The following is a 17,932-nucleotide window of genomic DNA, read 5'->3' on the forward strand; positions in this document are numbered from 1 at the left end:
TTTATGCTCAAACAGAAACATTACACACTAACAAATGTTGAAAAAGTGAAAAAGCATAATGGGACCCCTTTAATGTTTTCATAAGAATATGCAATGATCTGTGTATGTGGACAGCATGAGCTCTGTCAGGTGTGTCAGTGTGTGTCTGCCTGTCTGTCTGCTTGTCTGTCTGCCTGTCTGTCTGTCTGCCTGTCTGTCTGCCTGTCTGTCTGCCTGTCTGCCTGCCTGTCTGCCTGCCTGTCTGTCTGCCTGCCTGTCTGCCTGTCTGTCTGTCTGCCTGTCTGCCTGCCTGCCTGTCTGTCTGTCTGTCTGCCTGCCTGTCTGCCTGTCTGCCTGCCTGTCTGCCTGTCTGCCTGCCTGCCTGTCTGTCTGCATGTCTGCCTGCCTGCCTGCCTGCCTGCCTGCCTGTCTGTCTGTCTGCCTGTCTGCCTGTCTGCCTGTCTGCCTGTCTGTCTGTCTGCCTGTCTGCCTGCCTGCCTGTCTGTCTGTCTGTCTGCCTGTCTGTCTGCCTGCCTGTCTGCCTGTCTGTCTGTCTGCCTGTCTGTCTGTCTGCCTGTCTGTCTGCCTGCCTGTCTGCCTGTCTGTCTGTCTGCCTGTCTGCCTGCCTGCCTGTCTGTCTGTCTGTCTGCCTGTCTGTCTGCCTGCTTGTCTGTCTGTCTGCATGTCTGTCTGCCTGCCTGTCTGTCTGCATGTCTGCCTGCCTGCCTGCCTGTCTGTCTGTCTGCCTGTCTGCCTGCCTGTCTGTCTGCCTGTCTGTCTGTCTGCCTGGCTGCCTGCCTGTCTCTCTGCTGCTGGTGTTTTCCGTGTGTCCTCGCCTCACTGAAGATGGATGAGTTTTCCCTTCATTGTCAAGGCAACCGAATACCAGATGCAATAATGGGGGAATATTTTACAGGAACGCTTCACACCACATAGAGTCTCTCATCATCCAAAATCTGACCGTCCAGTGAGCAATTTGAGTCTGGACAATATCTGATATTGCTGGAAGCTCTTCCACATGCTTTATTCTCTTTATTATCATATCATTATGCCACCATTAGAGTCTGTAAAACCCTCATTTACATTGTTCCTTCCAGTCAATTGTTGTCGAGCATTGTAAGAGAGTTTCCTGGCTCCACGCTTTGTTTATTTTAAAAAGCTTTGGCGACGACGGCAGAAAAAATCGCCTTTTAAACTAAAGAATTTTATGAGCGGAGCTTTGGATGTGACCGCGTTAGCGTTGCGGAGCCCGTCTTGTCTTGCTCACAGATGTGAGTTGTAAATGTTAATCCTTTTTCTGTGTCTATTTATTTTTTTTTATGCTGTTGAAGATCGTGAATGAAGCGGCCAAGTACCGGTACCGTTCTGGGAACATGTTTGACTGTGGGAAGCTGACCATCAGATCTCCGTGGGGCTGTGTGGGTCACGGCTCGCTCTATCACTCCCAGAGTCCAGAGGCCTTCTTCGCACACTGTCCTGGAATCAAGGTGAATCACACAAAGAAATCAAATTTTTATAACAGAAAATTAAGCCTGTTTTTAGGGCCATTGAGATGTTTTGCATTATTTGACTCTTTATGCTTTTTTCATGACAGTTAAGCACATTTTTCCCCAAATTTGTCTTTTATATGCTTTATATAAGATTTTTTTTTGTGCACTATTAACTCCATCTAAACCAAACCACTGAAAATCTAATCAATTATTGGCGTGACTAGGGTTGGGTACCGTTCACATTTTATTGGAAATCGGCTATTTTATCCAGTGTAACGGCCTGTGTCATTGCGTAGCCTGTCAATAACGTCATATCCACGTTACCCTCGATTTCCGGTTTTACTTGCAAAGAAACCATTGAAACACTAAAGACACTTTAATAGATTGTATTTTATTAGACAGGTGAGCAACTGTTTTGATACCTTTATCGACAGAAAACTAATCATTGTTTTATAGCTCTACAAAGTTAGTCTTATGGTTTGAATCTCTTGTTTTATTGGTTTACCGCGAGTAACATGTTTGTATCATGCCTCAGAGAAAACACGATTTTGTCAAGTGGCTCACAGCAAAATCAGAAAGAGCTTTATTTGCATTAACAGTAATACGGCATTTTCTCCACCATACAATGTTTTAAAATGAATTGCACGCCATTTAGCAACACAAGTCATCCAGCTTTTATTAATGTGATATTCTAATATCGATCTAGCTTACTGTGATGTGCAACAAGTGTCTCATAGCAGAGTAACATTAACATAACTTTCAACACACTCAAATGTATTTTTAGTATGATTGTTTTGACCGTGAAAACAGCGCTGTTACCCCACAATCTTAATCAGTCAGATAAAGTGATCTGAATGAGTAGCAATTCAGCACTCGTGGCTCATTAGAATGAAATTAAATAATGTGAATTTAAGTGATCAAATGTAACTGTAAACAAAGGTCATGTTCAGGGAAGGAGGCGGATGTTAAACGTAACTTTAATCATAAAATAAACATAAGCACCAAAATGAAAGGAGCGGCAACGGTCGCGTGTGAATAAAAACACCAATGTAAAATGTCCCAGACTCTCGGTCCCGCCCTGCTTCATAACACTGCTTAATATGTTTATTAATAAACATTGAACCATGAACGTGATTTCTGCCTTGAGTCCCGTCGGATGTTTCCATCGGCTGTGGAGGTGAAGACGACAACTCCCATGATCCCACGCTCATTCACGGTGTCATCAAACTACGCCTTTGTTTTGAATAAGGACTTATTTAGTAAGATTATACCTGAAAGGGTTTTGGATTTATCATATGTTAATGTAAAAAATCTTGTATAATATGACTTGCTGTTTTTTTTTTTTTGCCATGAGAATAGCCTTGAATGCTGACATGGCACTAAATAAAACAATCTGAATCTGTTTTGAATAAGCGACCTCTAGTGGCGAAACTTACTAACCGTGCCTTTAACTAAAACTATTACTGTTGAAATAAAATAAATATTAGATGAAAAACTTACAATTGGAAATGTTGCCTTGACAATTAACTGAAAAATGTGCAAGCTAATGTAAAGATCAAATAAAGCTAAATAGAAATGTAAAAAAAAAAAAAAAACTAGTGAAATCATTAAAATGACCAAAACGTACAAAAAAAATTAATTGAAAATGAAAATGTAAAAAAATAAAAGCTTATTCAAAATATTAAAAATAGTCTATAATAATACTAAAATAACACCGTTCTGTATGGGCTTTAAGCTGAAGCACGAGGCCGTGTGATTTGACCCGACCAGTACAACGTTTCAAACTTGTTTTTTTGGTTTCCTAGTGCATCAACACAGAGATTGTTGTAGACTATGAAGGACTTTGTTCTTGTGGAGGATCCGTGTATCGGTGTGATAAATATAATAATAAACTCACCAGTCTGTGATGGATTATACAGGAACGCTCTTTACTCATCTCACCCGCAATGCAACACAGATTTTTCACGCTACATCAAAACCCTCAGGAAATAGCAGCATGAATCACGATCATAGCAGATCGATGCGTGACTCACTATGAAGTGACCTGCACCTGCATCATCTGGATCAGTCACATGACCACAGACTTGACATTTAATGAGCCGACACACAGAGTGTCAGAGCTGATTTAACCTCACCGCTGCTCCTCACTCTTCACAGTTTGATTCTCATTGCAACACAAATCTTTATTGGTATGCACCCAATCTTATGGAGTCTTCATCTGTAATGGTCTACTCAGTTTAGTCATCTTTAAAATGAACCCAGTTTTGAGACGCAGCAATGCTTTTTGATCAAGTGTGTGTCCTTTATAAATGTACCAATGACCTGTTTCACTTTTCTTTTTTTTTTTTATTCTCTTTAATAAAACAAATATTCTTATTTTTTTCTCTGTTAGATTGTTGTGCCGAGAAGTCCGGTCCAGGCCAAGGGTCTTCTTCTGTCCTGCATTGAAGATAATAACCCATGCATCTTCTTTGAGCCTAAAATCCTGTACAGAGCAGCAGGTGAGAGGAGGTTGCTATTGTTTTCATACATCAAACTGTTGGTCACCTTTTACATCTTTATGTCCCAATCTTTAACTAGGGCTGTGAAATTAATCGCATCCAAAATAAAAGTTTGTGTTTACATAATATATGTGTGTGTACTGTGCATAATTATTTTGTATATATAAATATACACACATGCATATATTTAAGAAATAGTTGCTTATACTGTATGTATTATGTATTATTTATATATATATATATATATATTAATATTAATATTAATAAATATAAATATTTTATATATAACTAACAAATTTTTCTTATATATACATGCATGTGTACAAAATAATTATGCACAGTACACACACATATATTATGTAAACACAAACTTTTATTTTGGATGCGATTAATCGTTTCACAGCCCTATTTGTAACCACTGAAAAGTATTAAAAAGAGCTTGTGACTAAACCTCGTAACTCCATGAGATCCTCAAACTGCTGGTCAAACCTCATAACTCCACCCGCCTCTATCGTGAATGAAGTGCCACACACTTTTTGGACCGTCTCTGCTTGTTTGCCATGCAAGGATAAATAAACTGGTTGATTGAATAAGTAAACCTGAATTTCTCTTGTGCTACAATCTTTTTGTTCATTTATCATGTGACTAATTACTCTGAAGACTTAGGATCAAGAAAGTGACATTTTTAAAGGGATATTTCACCGCTGGAAAGATGAATGTGTATTTAAATTGGGTCATTTATGTAAATTATTCTAGAAGTCAGTGCCTTCTAGACTGAGAAAAGCCAGAAAATGTATTTTTGGCTCATGTGGATGAAAGACAACAACTCCCAGAATGCACTTGCTTCGCTGCCCTACGAGGCCACTCCCAAGCCACGCCTACCGGTTACAGAGGGCAGTATCGGAAGAAATGATACAGCTAGGCTACTAGTCGACTCGAAACTGAAAAGACGCTGTTTTATGGTGAGATCCCCCTATGGGCGGGCTGAAGACATGCGGGACGAGCTCCTCCTACTGGCTGGAGTCTCTCGCCTCTGGACAAAAGAGCCTCTGATGACGCTAAATGACGATTGTCATCGGAGGTTTTTTCCAGACACACAATCCAGAAATCTCTCGTCTCAGGGGGACATGAGGGAGGAAAGCACGGTCACTCGAAAATACTACCGGTTTCTACTGATACAAAGCTTATTGCTAATCGATGAAGTATCCCTTTAAAACACTCATTGGCTGATGAAAGCACAGTCTCAGTTCTTCACTAGTCACAATCCTGATCTGTAATGTCAAGGAGAAGAACCTCCACGACACATCTGTCATAATACAATGAAACATTGGCTGTTTTTTTTATATATATTGCATATGAAAACATTTTGTTGAAAATACAGGGTTACTTTGGAATAGATAGTCTTTTCTCCCACATAATTATGTAGTTACAGCATCTGGGGTTCATCTAACCACAGCCAAAGCTTACCAACCACACTTTCAGCCTCTGGTTAGGAGGAGAATATTTGGTGCAGTTTGAAGCACAAGTAAGTGTGGCTCTAAACGACACAGTCCTCAGGTCCAAAGTAATGGTCAAAAAATGAAATAAAGAGTGGAAAAGGACATTTTTCCTGCAGTTTTAAGGAAGTCGATGCATGTGTTTTTTTTCCGTGAGGAATAGTGCATATTGATCTCCCGAAGCCTCGGTTTAGATCTGCTCTCAGGTTCACTCTCAAATCTGTCTCTCAAGAATTTTGTTGAATGACTTTAATTTCCTGACTGAACATTTGAGCTTGTTTTAGGATCTTTGGCTCTTTATCATTATTTGGTTTTAATTTTAGAGTGGGGCTTTTCTTTTTTCATGCAGTTATTCTTACACGAAAGGAATAAATCATTCAGCCGTTCAGTTTATATAAATCTTGATTTGAAAAACATCATGTTTACCTGATGGTAATGTGGAATTTTCCAATTTCGACCTTGTCTTTTTTTTTAATCAGACATTATTGCCAACATTGAAATTAATGTCATAAATTGTAACTCATGCAAGTTTAGTTGGCCTTAAATATGGTTTTGATTTATTACATGGTATTTAGAAGTTCACATCACCTTCTATGTGAAATTAGATTGAAGTTTCTGAAGCACATGTTAGTGCTTTGTAAATCGTCCCTCTGCAGTACTAGGGTGTTGCTGTGTGGTTGCTAAGGTGTTCTTAAGGCTTTTAGCATGTGGCTGTGTGGTTGCTAAGGTGTTCTTAAGGCTGTGTGGTTGCTAAGGTGTTCTTAAAGCTTTTAGCATGTGGCTGTGTGGTTGCTAAGGTGTCCTTAAGGCTTTTAGCATGTGGTTGCTAAGGTGTTCTTAAGAACACCTTAGCAACCACACAGCCTTAAGAACACCTTAGCAACCACATGCTAAAAGCCTTAAGAACACCTTAGCAACCACAGTCACATGCTAAAAGCTTTAAGAACACCTTAGCAACCACACAGCCTTAAGGCTTTTAGCATGTGGCTGTGTGGTTGCTAAGGTGTTCTTAAGGCTGTGTGGTTGCTAAGGTGTTCTTAAGGCTTTTAGCATGTGGCTGTGTGGTTGCTAAGGTGTTCTTAAGGCTGTGTGGTTGCTAAGGTGTTCTTAAGGCTTTTAGCATGTGGTTGCTAAGGTGTTCTTAAGGCTTTTAGCGTGTGGCTGTGTGGTTGCTAAGGTGTTCTTAAGGCTTTTAGCGTGTGGCTGTGTGGTTGCTAAGGTGTTCTTAAGGCTTTTAGCGTGTGGCTGTGTGGTTACTAAGGTGTTCTGTCAAGAGTCAAACCCCAAGACTAGCTGTGTTTTTAGAGAGTTTCACCATTGTCAATACACACCTATTATAGTCAACACTATTGTCTACACTGCAAGCATGCAGTTATCTACACATCAGATATCTTGGGGAAAATTATATTCATTCTCCATCTCTGAATTAGGTTTTTATTAAAGAGCGGTTTTCCCATTAAATCCAGCAGTATTTTTAAATGATAGAGTGTGTGTCAGCTGGAAACACAAATCGGGCGTCCAACAACCTACCGCTCGGAAGAATCTGGACCATTAGTGATGCACTTTTACTCGACTTCATCAATCATGGGAAACCTAGGGTAAACCCCCCTAACCACAAATCACTGAGCTCCGCTCGAGCCGCTCCAGCTGTCAGACCATCACTGCGATCAATAGCGATCAGCCCTTTTTTAAATATTTAAAGCGAGTGTGATGCATAGCATTTATTTATTTATTTGGCTGCAAGAATCATGTTGATGTTGGAGTCAAGAAACGAGCTGTGAATAAACACTGGAGTCGCTGTCGGTAGAAAGTGAATTCTTTTGTTCTTTGCAGCTGAGCCTTAGATTGGGTAAGCGGCGCTGCTCGTGTTGCAGTCCTGCATGTAGCTAATAGCAGCCGTAGTAACGTTACTTTGTAATTATACATACTAGCAGGGTTTGACATTAACACCCGCCAACCCACCAAACGTGTGTGTATTCCAGCAGTGGTGTGTAACGCAGTCACTACTACTAGCCATTTTGGCGGGTTGAATTTTATATAATATACATTTTTTTATTATTTTAAAAAGGCTTCTGAAATAATAGTAGTACTAGTAGTAGTATAAAAGTACAATGTAGTTTTGTCAAAAATACAGATTTTTTTTTTTTATACACACCTATCGATACTGAAATATCTGAAAATCTTCCGCAGGATACACAATACCAGTCTCTCTCTCTCTCTCTCTCTCACTCACTCTCTCACTCTCTCACTCTCTCACTCTCTCACTCTCTCTCTCTCTCTCTCTCTCTCTCTCTCTGCATGTGCGGTCCTATGTCTCAGAACACTGACTGTTTCTATAGCAACCGGAGCTTCTAACGGCAGCTGTGCAGTGATGCGATGACTTTACTAATCAATGATTGGCTCTTTCATTTAGAAGGCGGGGCTTTTTTGCCATATTGGGTGTTGCACTTTCTCTTATTCATAATATATGTCTTTCTATATATAAAGTCTTTGGTAATGACCATGAACTGAACTGCTGTTGAAGCAATGCTAAGAATAATTCTAAGCTAGTAGGTTTTCAAAAAGAGTTGCATTGCCAAAAAAGTAAAGCACTTTTAAAAGTATTCCACTTTTAATAATGAAAGAACTGCAATGCTTCTTCCAAAGTGCATGCGCTCAGTCTTAGCTCTTCCTGTTTTTCCCAAAGAAAGTTTTTGCTAAAAGTACAAGCGGAAAATAGACACATACTGGTAAATCATGTGGAATTTTTCCACAAGCCTCTGTTTCTAATTCCGAGCAAAAGTACAGTCCTAACCAACCAAAGTCAACTTCAGCAATTTTCAACCAAATTACTTTAAACCTCATTATCAAAAGCGGCAAGATTTCCCAGAAGGCGACACAGACAATGACTTCAATGAGCGTATAAACGGGGATGAGGAAAATGGCTCTAATTAAACATAATTTAGCCATAAAGATAATTCAGCTTGAATCAAAAACAAAACCTCATCGTGAGATGTGAGCGCTGTGGAAAGCTCTCTCTGCCCTCGTGCTGTCAGGTGGGACGACTACCTTTCTTTAGCTAGTTATTGGCTTTCTTCCAGCCGTGCAAAACTCAACTTACACATCTATCCTTTGTTTCTATATGTATGAATTCTTCTTTTTTTTCTCTATGTCTGGGACTACGGATGGAAATTAGCATTGTGCTCAATCTGGCGTATTTGCGTCAATTTCTGTTGTACGTTCATTAAGGCGAGACACGGCAGACAAAAACATCGGGGTTTTTTTACTGGTCAATTTTGAGATTTTTGGATATTTGTCTTCAATAACATGTCTTCTTTCAAACTTGTGGTGAAAAAAAGTCAGAAATACACATTTAGGTCTTTATTTTACTACACTTTGTCTGTTTGCGTCTGTAGATTTCTCATAAATTCAACAAACGTTGGCGTTCTTAATCAACACGCTGGTCCGCGATCGCTGTCTGAACCCTGTCATCACATATACTGTTGGAAAGCTCTCTCTCCTGTACAATGCTGTCTGATCCAAATATGGTCATTTCCTTTTTATCAGCAACCAATCGTGAAAGTAAAAGGACTGAATCCGCAATCTCATTGGCTGATGATAAATCTTTAAAGCCCGTTTTCTCTCATACTCCAAGTCCGAAATCTCCACTTCAGTAGCGCCTATATACACCAAACCTTCCAGTCTTGTACCTAGTTATATTATGAAGACACTTACTGAGGGATTTGTAAATATATTATTCCTAGCCTGATTTATATAACATTTTATTCCCAAAAAAAATGGCGAAAATCATTTTTTTAAGGCTATTGACAGTATATTCTGATTTACAGGATAACAAAAGTAGATATCCATAAATCCCTCTGTATTTTTTCCCCATCTAATATGTGAACACAATGAAAAAATAATTTTTAACCTGGGTTTATCCAATACTCAGATTTCGTTTTTTAAAATATATGCAAATTAGCGCATATTTAATTAGATATTGCCTAATTTGCATATTTAAACATTAAATTACAGAAAACTTGTAATAATTTTTTTTCTCATCTTAATGTAGGTAATCAGCTGGGAAAGTTTCATGGTGATATCGGCTAGTTAAAATGTTTACCCTATTCACCTGTAGTGTCTCGCCTTAAAATGCACTGTCCCATCCAAATAAAAAAAAAAATAATAAAAAAAAAACTATATATCCGACACCAAAGAATAGGCAGGTCTTATTCCTCGCTTTTTATGCACTTGCAAGTATGAACAGATCCCATATTCACCCTCTCATCAACTCTCTCCCTCTGCCCATTGCCCCATTCATCTCAGCCCGTTCTGCCAGCGAGAAGACCATTGCAGTGTTTCCGTCTAGAGAAGCTGAAGACTGAGGGACGGGTGCTTAGGATCTGAATGGACGGGTTTCACCGAACATCATGCAAACATTATTTTCCCCCTTGTCCTTCAAGATATGTTCTCTAGACTTTTATTCCACCAATATAACAATATAACGGTTTCCTCTGCAGTTTATGGATTTAATCTCAACCCTATAAAGTCAACCGTATCACATTTGATATGCAAATTTCTCTAAATTATCAAACTTTGCTGAAAAACCTGTCGCACACAATTAGGGATGGGACGAATACCGGTTTCACTATAAACCACGATAAAATGTACTGACGGTTAGTAATATCATTTCAAATTTAATTATCATTAAAACCGTGTTTGATTATCGCGATTTTAATAACTCACTATTAATCCTGTTCAGCCAGCAAAAATGTCTGATGCAGGCATGCAGCGCGCAATGTTGTTTTTTTATTTTATTTTTATATTCAAGAACGTCGGAAGGCAGTGACCGTGCTCGGGAGATTTTTCAGCCTTCTAAGAGGACCAATTCTGAAGTGTGGTCATATTTTGGTTTTAACAAAAGTCCTGAGGTAAACTTAATCGAGGATGGTCACCAGAACATGCACAAGAAAAAGTCGTTGCAATAGAAACACTTCTGCCGAGTCAATAGAAACTTCAAATCTGCCGAGTTGTCTTGTGTGACCATCACCAACTGCTGTATAGCGAACACAAGGCAAGTTAACTTTGACTTCAATACCAAAACTAAGTTACTGCTACGTCTGGGAAATAATTGGGCATAAAATGTTTTATTTTATATCACTCACTTTCACGTGAAGCTTCCGCAAAGAAAAGTTCGCAGCAAGTGTCTTTGAGCCATGTAAGTTATACACTTATTACACCGATTTTTTTTTTTTTACCACATAATTACGGGGACATTGAATTGAGATTAATGTTTTAAATCTTACCTGTTTATAAATCCATTATGTACAGCGTACAAAACAATCGTCCAGACAAGATGATCACAACAATATTATCAAACTCTGTAAACAATAAATCAACTCTGATTTCATTTTCAATACAATTAAAAACGGAGTCGCAAGACGGCAAGTTGTATTTGAATGAAACGAGCGCGCGTCCGTTGTGATACATGGATGTGCGCCGTGTTATAATGCGTTGTTATTGACGACGGTCATTTTAAGGAAGGAAATGCCACAGAATAGAATCTTGCTTTAAGAAGTGCAGCTGCTTGTTTTATTTGTTGTTTGTTGATTTTCAAATATAAAACTTGTTGAAATGTCTTCAGTGTGAGCATCAACTCTTTTTGAACACTTTCATCTCGTTTTAACAAAACCGTGATAATATTGATAATCACGATAATTTTGGTCACTATATAATCGTGATATTAAATTTTCATACCGTCCCATCCCTACACACAATCTACTTCATGCCTTCTGTCGTCTGACTGATAGTTTATACTTTTTTTTAGCAAATTAAAAGCGCTTTAGTATAATTGTAAAAACACCCAGCTTCAGCTCATCTTTTTGCTCTGAAATCTTTACTAATTTAATTTAAAAAAAAGGAAACATAAGAATAACTATTACAATGTTAGTAATATTTCAGAATGAACACTTACTGGACTAAAAACTGGTTTACTTGGTTATCCATACATCAACAAGATCTTATTGATTTACATTACAAGCTATCAGAATTTAAATTTTATTTTTGGCCGTATAAATATCAGCATCTGTTCCACATTTCATGTTTTTGCTCAGTTTGGGTCTCTGAATAAAACTGATGTTTTTCCTCTTCTAGTATGATCTCAATATTCTCACTGTATCCTACTATATGAGCCATTAAAGCCTGATGTATCAAATATGATACTAAACAAAAAAAAACAAAAAAACGTTTTTTTTCTTCCGATTTTTATTATCCTTTTTTTATTACGTTTTGTCTAAAAGTTCAGTAAATAATTTCCATATGTCCGGCTTTACAGGGTGAATGTGTGGTGGTGTGTAATCTGTGATTGTGTTCTGCAGTGGAGCAGGTTCCCACAGAAGCCTATCACATCCCTCTCTCCCAGGCCGAGGTCCTGCAGGAGGGCAGCGATCTCACGCTGGTGGCCTGGGGAACACAGGTACGCTTGTAAGAACTTATCAGATACATCAACTACACCATCAGATCATGATTTCAAAAGCTCTCTGGGTGTCCTGAAGCTCAGCTCAGACACTCCACAGGCTTATCCTGCTGAATGACTGATGTTCCTCATGACGAAGCGCAGAGAAATCAGGGCTTGTTTCTAATGGACGATACTGTTCTTTTTTTCTGTTTATTCATCCCACTGAGACTATATACATGAGTAGCACAAACTAGGACTGGGAGATTAATGAAATATTATTATTATTATTAATTATTAGCTGTCACGCCGTCTGAACACAAACATAACCTCAACATTGCGGTTGGTCGGTGTGGTGTTAGTCCCGCCCCTCCTCCACTGTGATTGGACGGTTGGGTAAAAAGTTACAGTGATGAGCGATGTGTTTTACCCAAAGTTGAACATTCTTTAACTCTCGGTGACCTGTAATGCCTAGATTACAAGTCAGATTACAAGATTTTTTTGTCTGCTACGATAGTCACTGTGTCAGATTATGCGATTTTGACTCCTAAAATCTTGTGTTGTGGACAAGAAACATGTCAGACTACACGTTGCTTTCCGACCAGTCATCGTGTGCCGTCTCACACGCACACATTTACTAGCACATATACACACGCGCTCTCACACACAAACACACAAAAACAAACACACACATACACACACTCACTCACTCACTCACTCACTCACTCACTCACTCACTCACTCACTCACTCACTCACTCACTCACTCACTCACTCACTCACTCACTCAAACACACACACACTCACTCCGTCATGGAGGACCGGAAAAAAAATTAAACATGCTAGTCTTTTATCATGGTGTCGTGAAGCATCGCAGATGCGACGTCGGCTGTCGCCCACTATGACACACTATACGAGATGAAACGATCGAATTTTGCGTCCCAACGCCCGTTGTCGTTTACGAATCCCCACGACACCCTACGTCAAACGGATCGTGCCAAAATCGTGCTAAAATCATGTAATCTGAACCAGGAATAAAAAACGCTGAACTCTCAGCGACTCGTTACGCTCATTTGAAAACAATTGAAAAAATACGCCAGCCGCGTGAAAAAACACTTTGGTGGACACATGGCCTTAGCGTAAACTGCGCGTTAACCTTTGACCTTTGGATTACAGGTACATGTGATGAGGGAAGTGGCTGCCATGGCACAGGAAAAGCTGGGTGTCTCCTGTGAGCTCATCGACCTTCAGACCATTTTGCCTTGGGACAAAGAGACCATTTGCAAGGTACGATGTGAACGCACACATTTGAAGAGTTATTTCCTCTTAATGGGATGGTTTACCCCAAATTTACCATACAAGCTGTGTGACCCTCTTTACTGAAGCACAGGAGGAGATATTTTCCGGAAGCTGCTGTTTTCTAAACAATGAAAGTGAAAGGTTATTCAGGCTTTTGACCTTTAAAAAGGACATAGTACCACCTTAGAAGTATCATTCCTGTTTATACTTTTATATAGGGCAAGACATTCAGCTAATAATGAGTTGGTTTTTTTCACTGAAATGAATGTACTATATTTTAGTTTGATGTTTTGTATTTAATATTTTGTATTTTTAGGGGATTTTATGCTACTAAATTATAGTTATGATCCATTTATTGCCTGTTAATCACTTTTTTTGCGTAGACCTGAAAATGAAATTTCCAACTGTGGTAAATCTTGACAGCTTTGGGGCACAGGCTTAAGTTTGGTCTCTTTTTAAAGAAGACACTTGGCAGATTATTGACAATTTATTATAAACAATTTTTTTAAGCAAAACAAACAAAAAAAAAGTTTGTTTATTAATATGAAAAATGCATTATATTAGCTTTACATTTTCTTTGAAATATATATTTTTCAAAACTCAAATCAAAGCCAGAACTCTAAATGGGTTGTGTTCCAAATTTGAGGTTGATATCTAAAATAATGAGTGTTCAGCGAGATTTTGTTTGGGCGCAGTACCAAAAGTTTCCACTAGATGTTATCCGCTTCCCAATCGTTTCCAATGCGCTCATTTTTGACCGCTAACAATACAAGTGTCACTTTTTTTAAGGACCATTTAACCTTTTCGAATTATGTCCATGATTTTTTTGTGTTCACATAGCCAGTTCTAACACCTTTACCAAGTTTCGTACCAATTCCGATGAAGTAAAAAAATGTTTTTGAACGAAATGAAGCGAACAGCACCTACAAACTAGTGTTTAAAATTGCTAGGCCTATCACAAACCTGTAATGTCATGAGTAGGGGTGGGGCAAAATATCGATAGTGTGATATATTGTTGTCCTTCTCTGTGCGATACGAGAATTGATATGCTGGTGCCAAATATAGATATTTTAATTTCCCTGAGTGCTTTGTTCACCGAGTGCTTACACAGATACACACAGGAGTGTTTGATCCCTAATATATCCACTGATAGACGCCTGCTTTCAAACGCTCACTTGTGTATCTGTGTAAGCGATCCGTAAAGAGAGTCAAAGATGTCTATTTACAGCATGTTTGTCCCATCAATGGTTTAAAAGCCAAAGTGCATTCAGATTTGAACTTAAACAGGGTTTGGGCATCTATTACTTTCCTCACACTGCTCTCCGCCATCCCGTTAAAAACCTCTTTTTCTTAGGCTAGTCACAGATGTGCGAACACAATGGCCAATCAGAGGTGTTTAAGAATCCGTTTAAAATGCCAGAGGGAAATGCTGATGTTGTCACATTTTTACAATTTTAAAATACCCAAGTTGGTACCTTTGACAACACTATTCCCAGGTTAAATAAAAGAGGTTGGTAAATTTTGAAATGTACCAGGCTAATAAAACAAGTTGATAAGCAGGTAAATGTGTCCGTTTGCACACTTTTAGCAAAGTTTAAGCTTATAAAAGGAATATTAATTTGCTTAATTTACAAATATTAATTTGAGTATTAATTTACTTAAAATGTTCAATTTAATTTACAGACTGAAAAACTTTTTGTGCTGTTTTCTAACAGTTTGGACTTTAATAAAGAGAGAAAACCTGCACTTAACCTTTTCACAGGCATTTTGTTTTCATAGTTAGACAGATATCGTGATGTATCATCATAGGATTGTCTAGCAATATATCGATTATCGCAGAATTGCTGTATCATGTTATTATCGGTACCGTGAGCCATGCATCATATCGTATTGTGAGGCACCCTGTGATTCCCACCCCGAGTCCTGAGAAAATCTATCAAATTAGAGTTGTAATATTGCTTTATGGTGGCGCTTTTCACTGTATGATAATCTCCCAAATAGAATTGATCTAGACAGTAATTGTTCTGGCAGGAGCAGTGTAATAGAGTAGCATGTCTTATTGAATCTTTGCTGTAGATTGTTTTGGCCGTGTGATCAGGGAGATGTAGATTCTCATGGGCTGTTTGTTGGAAAGCAGGTTCTTAAATAAACATTAAACCCATTAAACTGCCTCCATGAAACTCAGTAGTGTGTTTACAGTAAAGCACTACACACTGTTCACCGTTCTGTTCAGAAACCGCATGGGAGAATTTTTTTTTTTTTTTTTACTTTCCCCTATCAATTTGTACCTTTATCTCCTTTATTGGCTCCACATACGTGCTGTAACAGTGTTTGGATGTTGCACACGGGCATCGCATTAGATTCACAATATCGAAGCGAGTGTCTGCATGTCTCAAATGCTGCACAATGTTTTCAATCTTCACGTTTCTGGTGTACGCAGGTGTATTTCATCACATTCACTGTAGACATGATCTGCTTACACTCAGTCACACAACAATTGCTGCTGTTTTATTCTAAACTTTGTTTAAAAGTCTGTTTTTTGCTGTCTTTACAATAAATACCATTTGGTTTGCTAATGTAATGCAGAGACATTCACATGTCAAGCGCTCAGTGCTTTTGGGGCCACGGTAAATCGTGTGCCATTATTTGGTAGCAGTGTAGAGAGTGACTTTGTAATTACACAATTTGCAATAAAAGGGAACAACTGAAGCAATTGAAGAGCATGGTTTGTGTATGACCCAAGAATTCTATTAACTTCAATAATAATCAATATCAAAGCGCAGAGCAGAAACATTTTGAATCCAGATGTGCATCAAGCTTCACTGAGAGAAGTAAACAAACACGCAGATCTCTGAATGCTCAATGTGTGTGTTGTTGTTGTTGTGGGACCAACAGATGAACACATTGACTATTCCAGTAAATAAAGAGAGGCGTAAAACACAGGCCAATATTTGAAGGTTTATGATCAATGTAAAATGCACTTATAAAAAAGTATAAAGGCACAAAACAAAGCTTGTTTTGCTCCATGTTTGTTCATTTGACTTGGATGTGTATGAGTAATGTCTCTGTGAATAAGATTAAAAAGTGCACCAAATTCTGCACCACTTACATCCTCACACAGTGTTTGTGTGTTTACAGAAGAATTGAAATATGGCACATATACAGACCAATGTTATGATATTTAGTCTTTCTGTGTCATTTTGGTGTTTGACAGCCTCAGTCCTCATTCACTGTCATTTTACTGAAATGCTGAATATGCTTCATTCACCTTGAATTGAAGTGAATTGAGGCAGAGCAAAAATGAAGCTTTATAGCAAATTATGACATTTAATTTAAGATACTGTTAAAGGGGTGGTATAATACCCCCGTATAATAATTCTTTTCATTAATACCCTTTTCACAAGATGTAAAATAAGTCTTTGATGTCCCCAGAGTTTGTATGTGAAGAATATAAGTATTCATTTATTTTTAAGTCTTACTGACCCTAAACCTTTGAACATGAGTATATGACACAGATACCCATTAACCCCACTAGATGTCCCAAGAAGAGTTTCAGTTTTAACTTTAGGACTCTTCACAAGCTTTAGAAATTACTGGGCGATCTCCAGAGCCTTTTGGATTTGTGATTTCATTTTTTGCTAGACTATGATTAATGATGACTGATGAATACCTGGTGGATAAATCACAGGAAGAAATGCTTGTGCCACAAAAATCAAAAAGAAAAAGTGAGAAATTGTTTTGCATAAAGAGGGAATCAAGTCTATTGTAGCACCATTAAGACTTTGTATTGTGATGTTATTTGCACCAAAATCTTTAAAAAAATAAAAAAATAAAAAAACAAACAGTGAAATACAGTTATTAAAATGATCCTGGATGCAATGACTATTTATTTATTTTGTAATTTAGCATAAATTAAATTCAAAACGACAAATACTGTCCACACTGTCCATTAAACAGCTGCGTGATGTAGCCAATCATATGTGATGTTTAATATAGAGCTGTGTTGAGTCACTTGCGACCAATCAGATTTTATGATGGGCGGGACTAGCCTTTATTTTTTTTTAATACAGTTGCATTTAGTTTTAACAAAATCTTTGATGCAAATATTAAAATATAAATATAAAAAAATTTTTTTTTTGAAATGTGGGTTTATTTTGTTTTCTTCAAGTATCTGCTGTGCATTGAGAGAAAAGGTTTCTGTCTTGAGAATGCATATCAGAGCTTTAATATGATCTTTCAAGTGCTTTGCCAGAGAGGAGCTCCATAAATCCTGTCACATTATAATCTGTGTTTTAAATGGGAAATTGTAGCTTATTTCTTCCATTCCTGAAGCTTTAGTCCTGATTTTCTTCCTGCTCGAGCCCTGGCCTGTACTTTCATTCTTCTTTTCGTTCAGGTCTGAAGTTGTTGTGAGTGTAGCGAGCTAAAGTTGAAGCTGTTTCGCAGTCGCTCTTACGGCCTGTGCTGTTTGAAGTTTTACTGACGGCTCACACTAAATGTATGTCGTCTCAGAAACGTCCAGGATCTGTAATTTCAGCTTGCCGAAAGTCTAGACTGCTCATGCTCTCGTACCCGTCATCCTACACTTCCCAAACTTTCTCAACAATGGATTTCTTTTGATCGCAAATGGAGTCATTTTCTAGAGATGACACACACACACACTCTCTCTCTCTCTCTCTCTCTCTCTCTCTCTCTCTCTCTCTCTCTCTCTCTCTCTCTCACTCACTCACTCACT

At 38.3% G+C, this 17,932-nt stretch overlaps 1 protein-coding gene across 1 annotated transcript in view; it reads left to right on the top strand.

The window, feature by feature from the left end:
• bckdhb (branched chain keto acid dehydrogenase E1 subunit beta) overlaps positions 1–17,932 on the top strand; it is a 70,902-nt gene that overhangs the window by 13,798 nt on the left and 39,172 nt on the right. Inside the window, exons 5-8 of the mRNA XM_079894101.1 lie at positions 1,311–1,466; positions 3,862–3,970; positions 11,823–11,920; positions 13,075–13,185. Of these exons, the coding sequence (XP_079750227.1) occupies positions 1,311–1,466; positions 3,862–3,970; positions 11,823–11,920; positions 13,075–13,185 (474 nt within the window). The remainder of the gene's footprint in view (positions 1–1,310; positions 1,467–3,861; positions 3,971–11,822; positions 11,921–13,074; positions 13,186–17,932) is intronic.

This window comes from Squalius cephalus (assembly GCF_949319135.1).
Source record: "Squalius cephalus genome assembly, chromosome: 15".
In the NCBI taxonomy this organism is placed as follows: Eukaryota; Metazoa; Chordata; class Actinopteri; order Cypriniformes; family Leuciscidae; genus Squalius; species Squalius cephalus.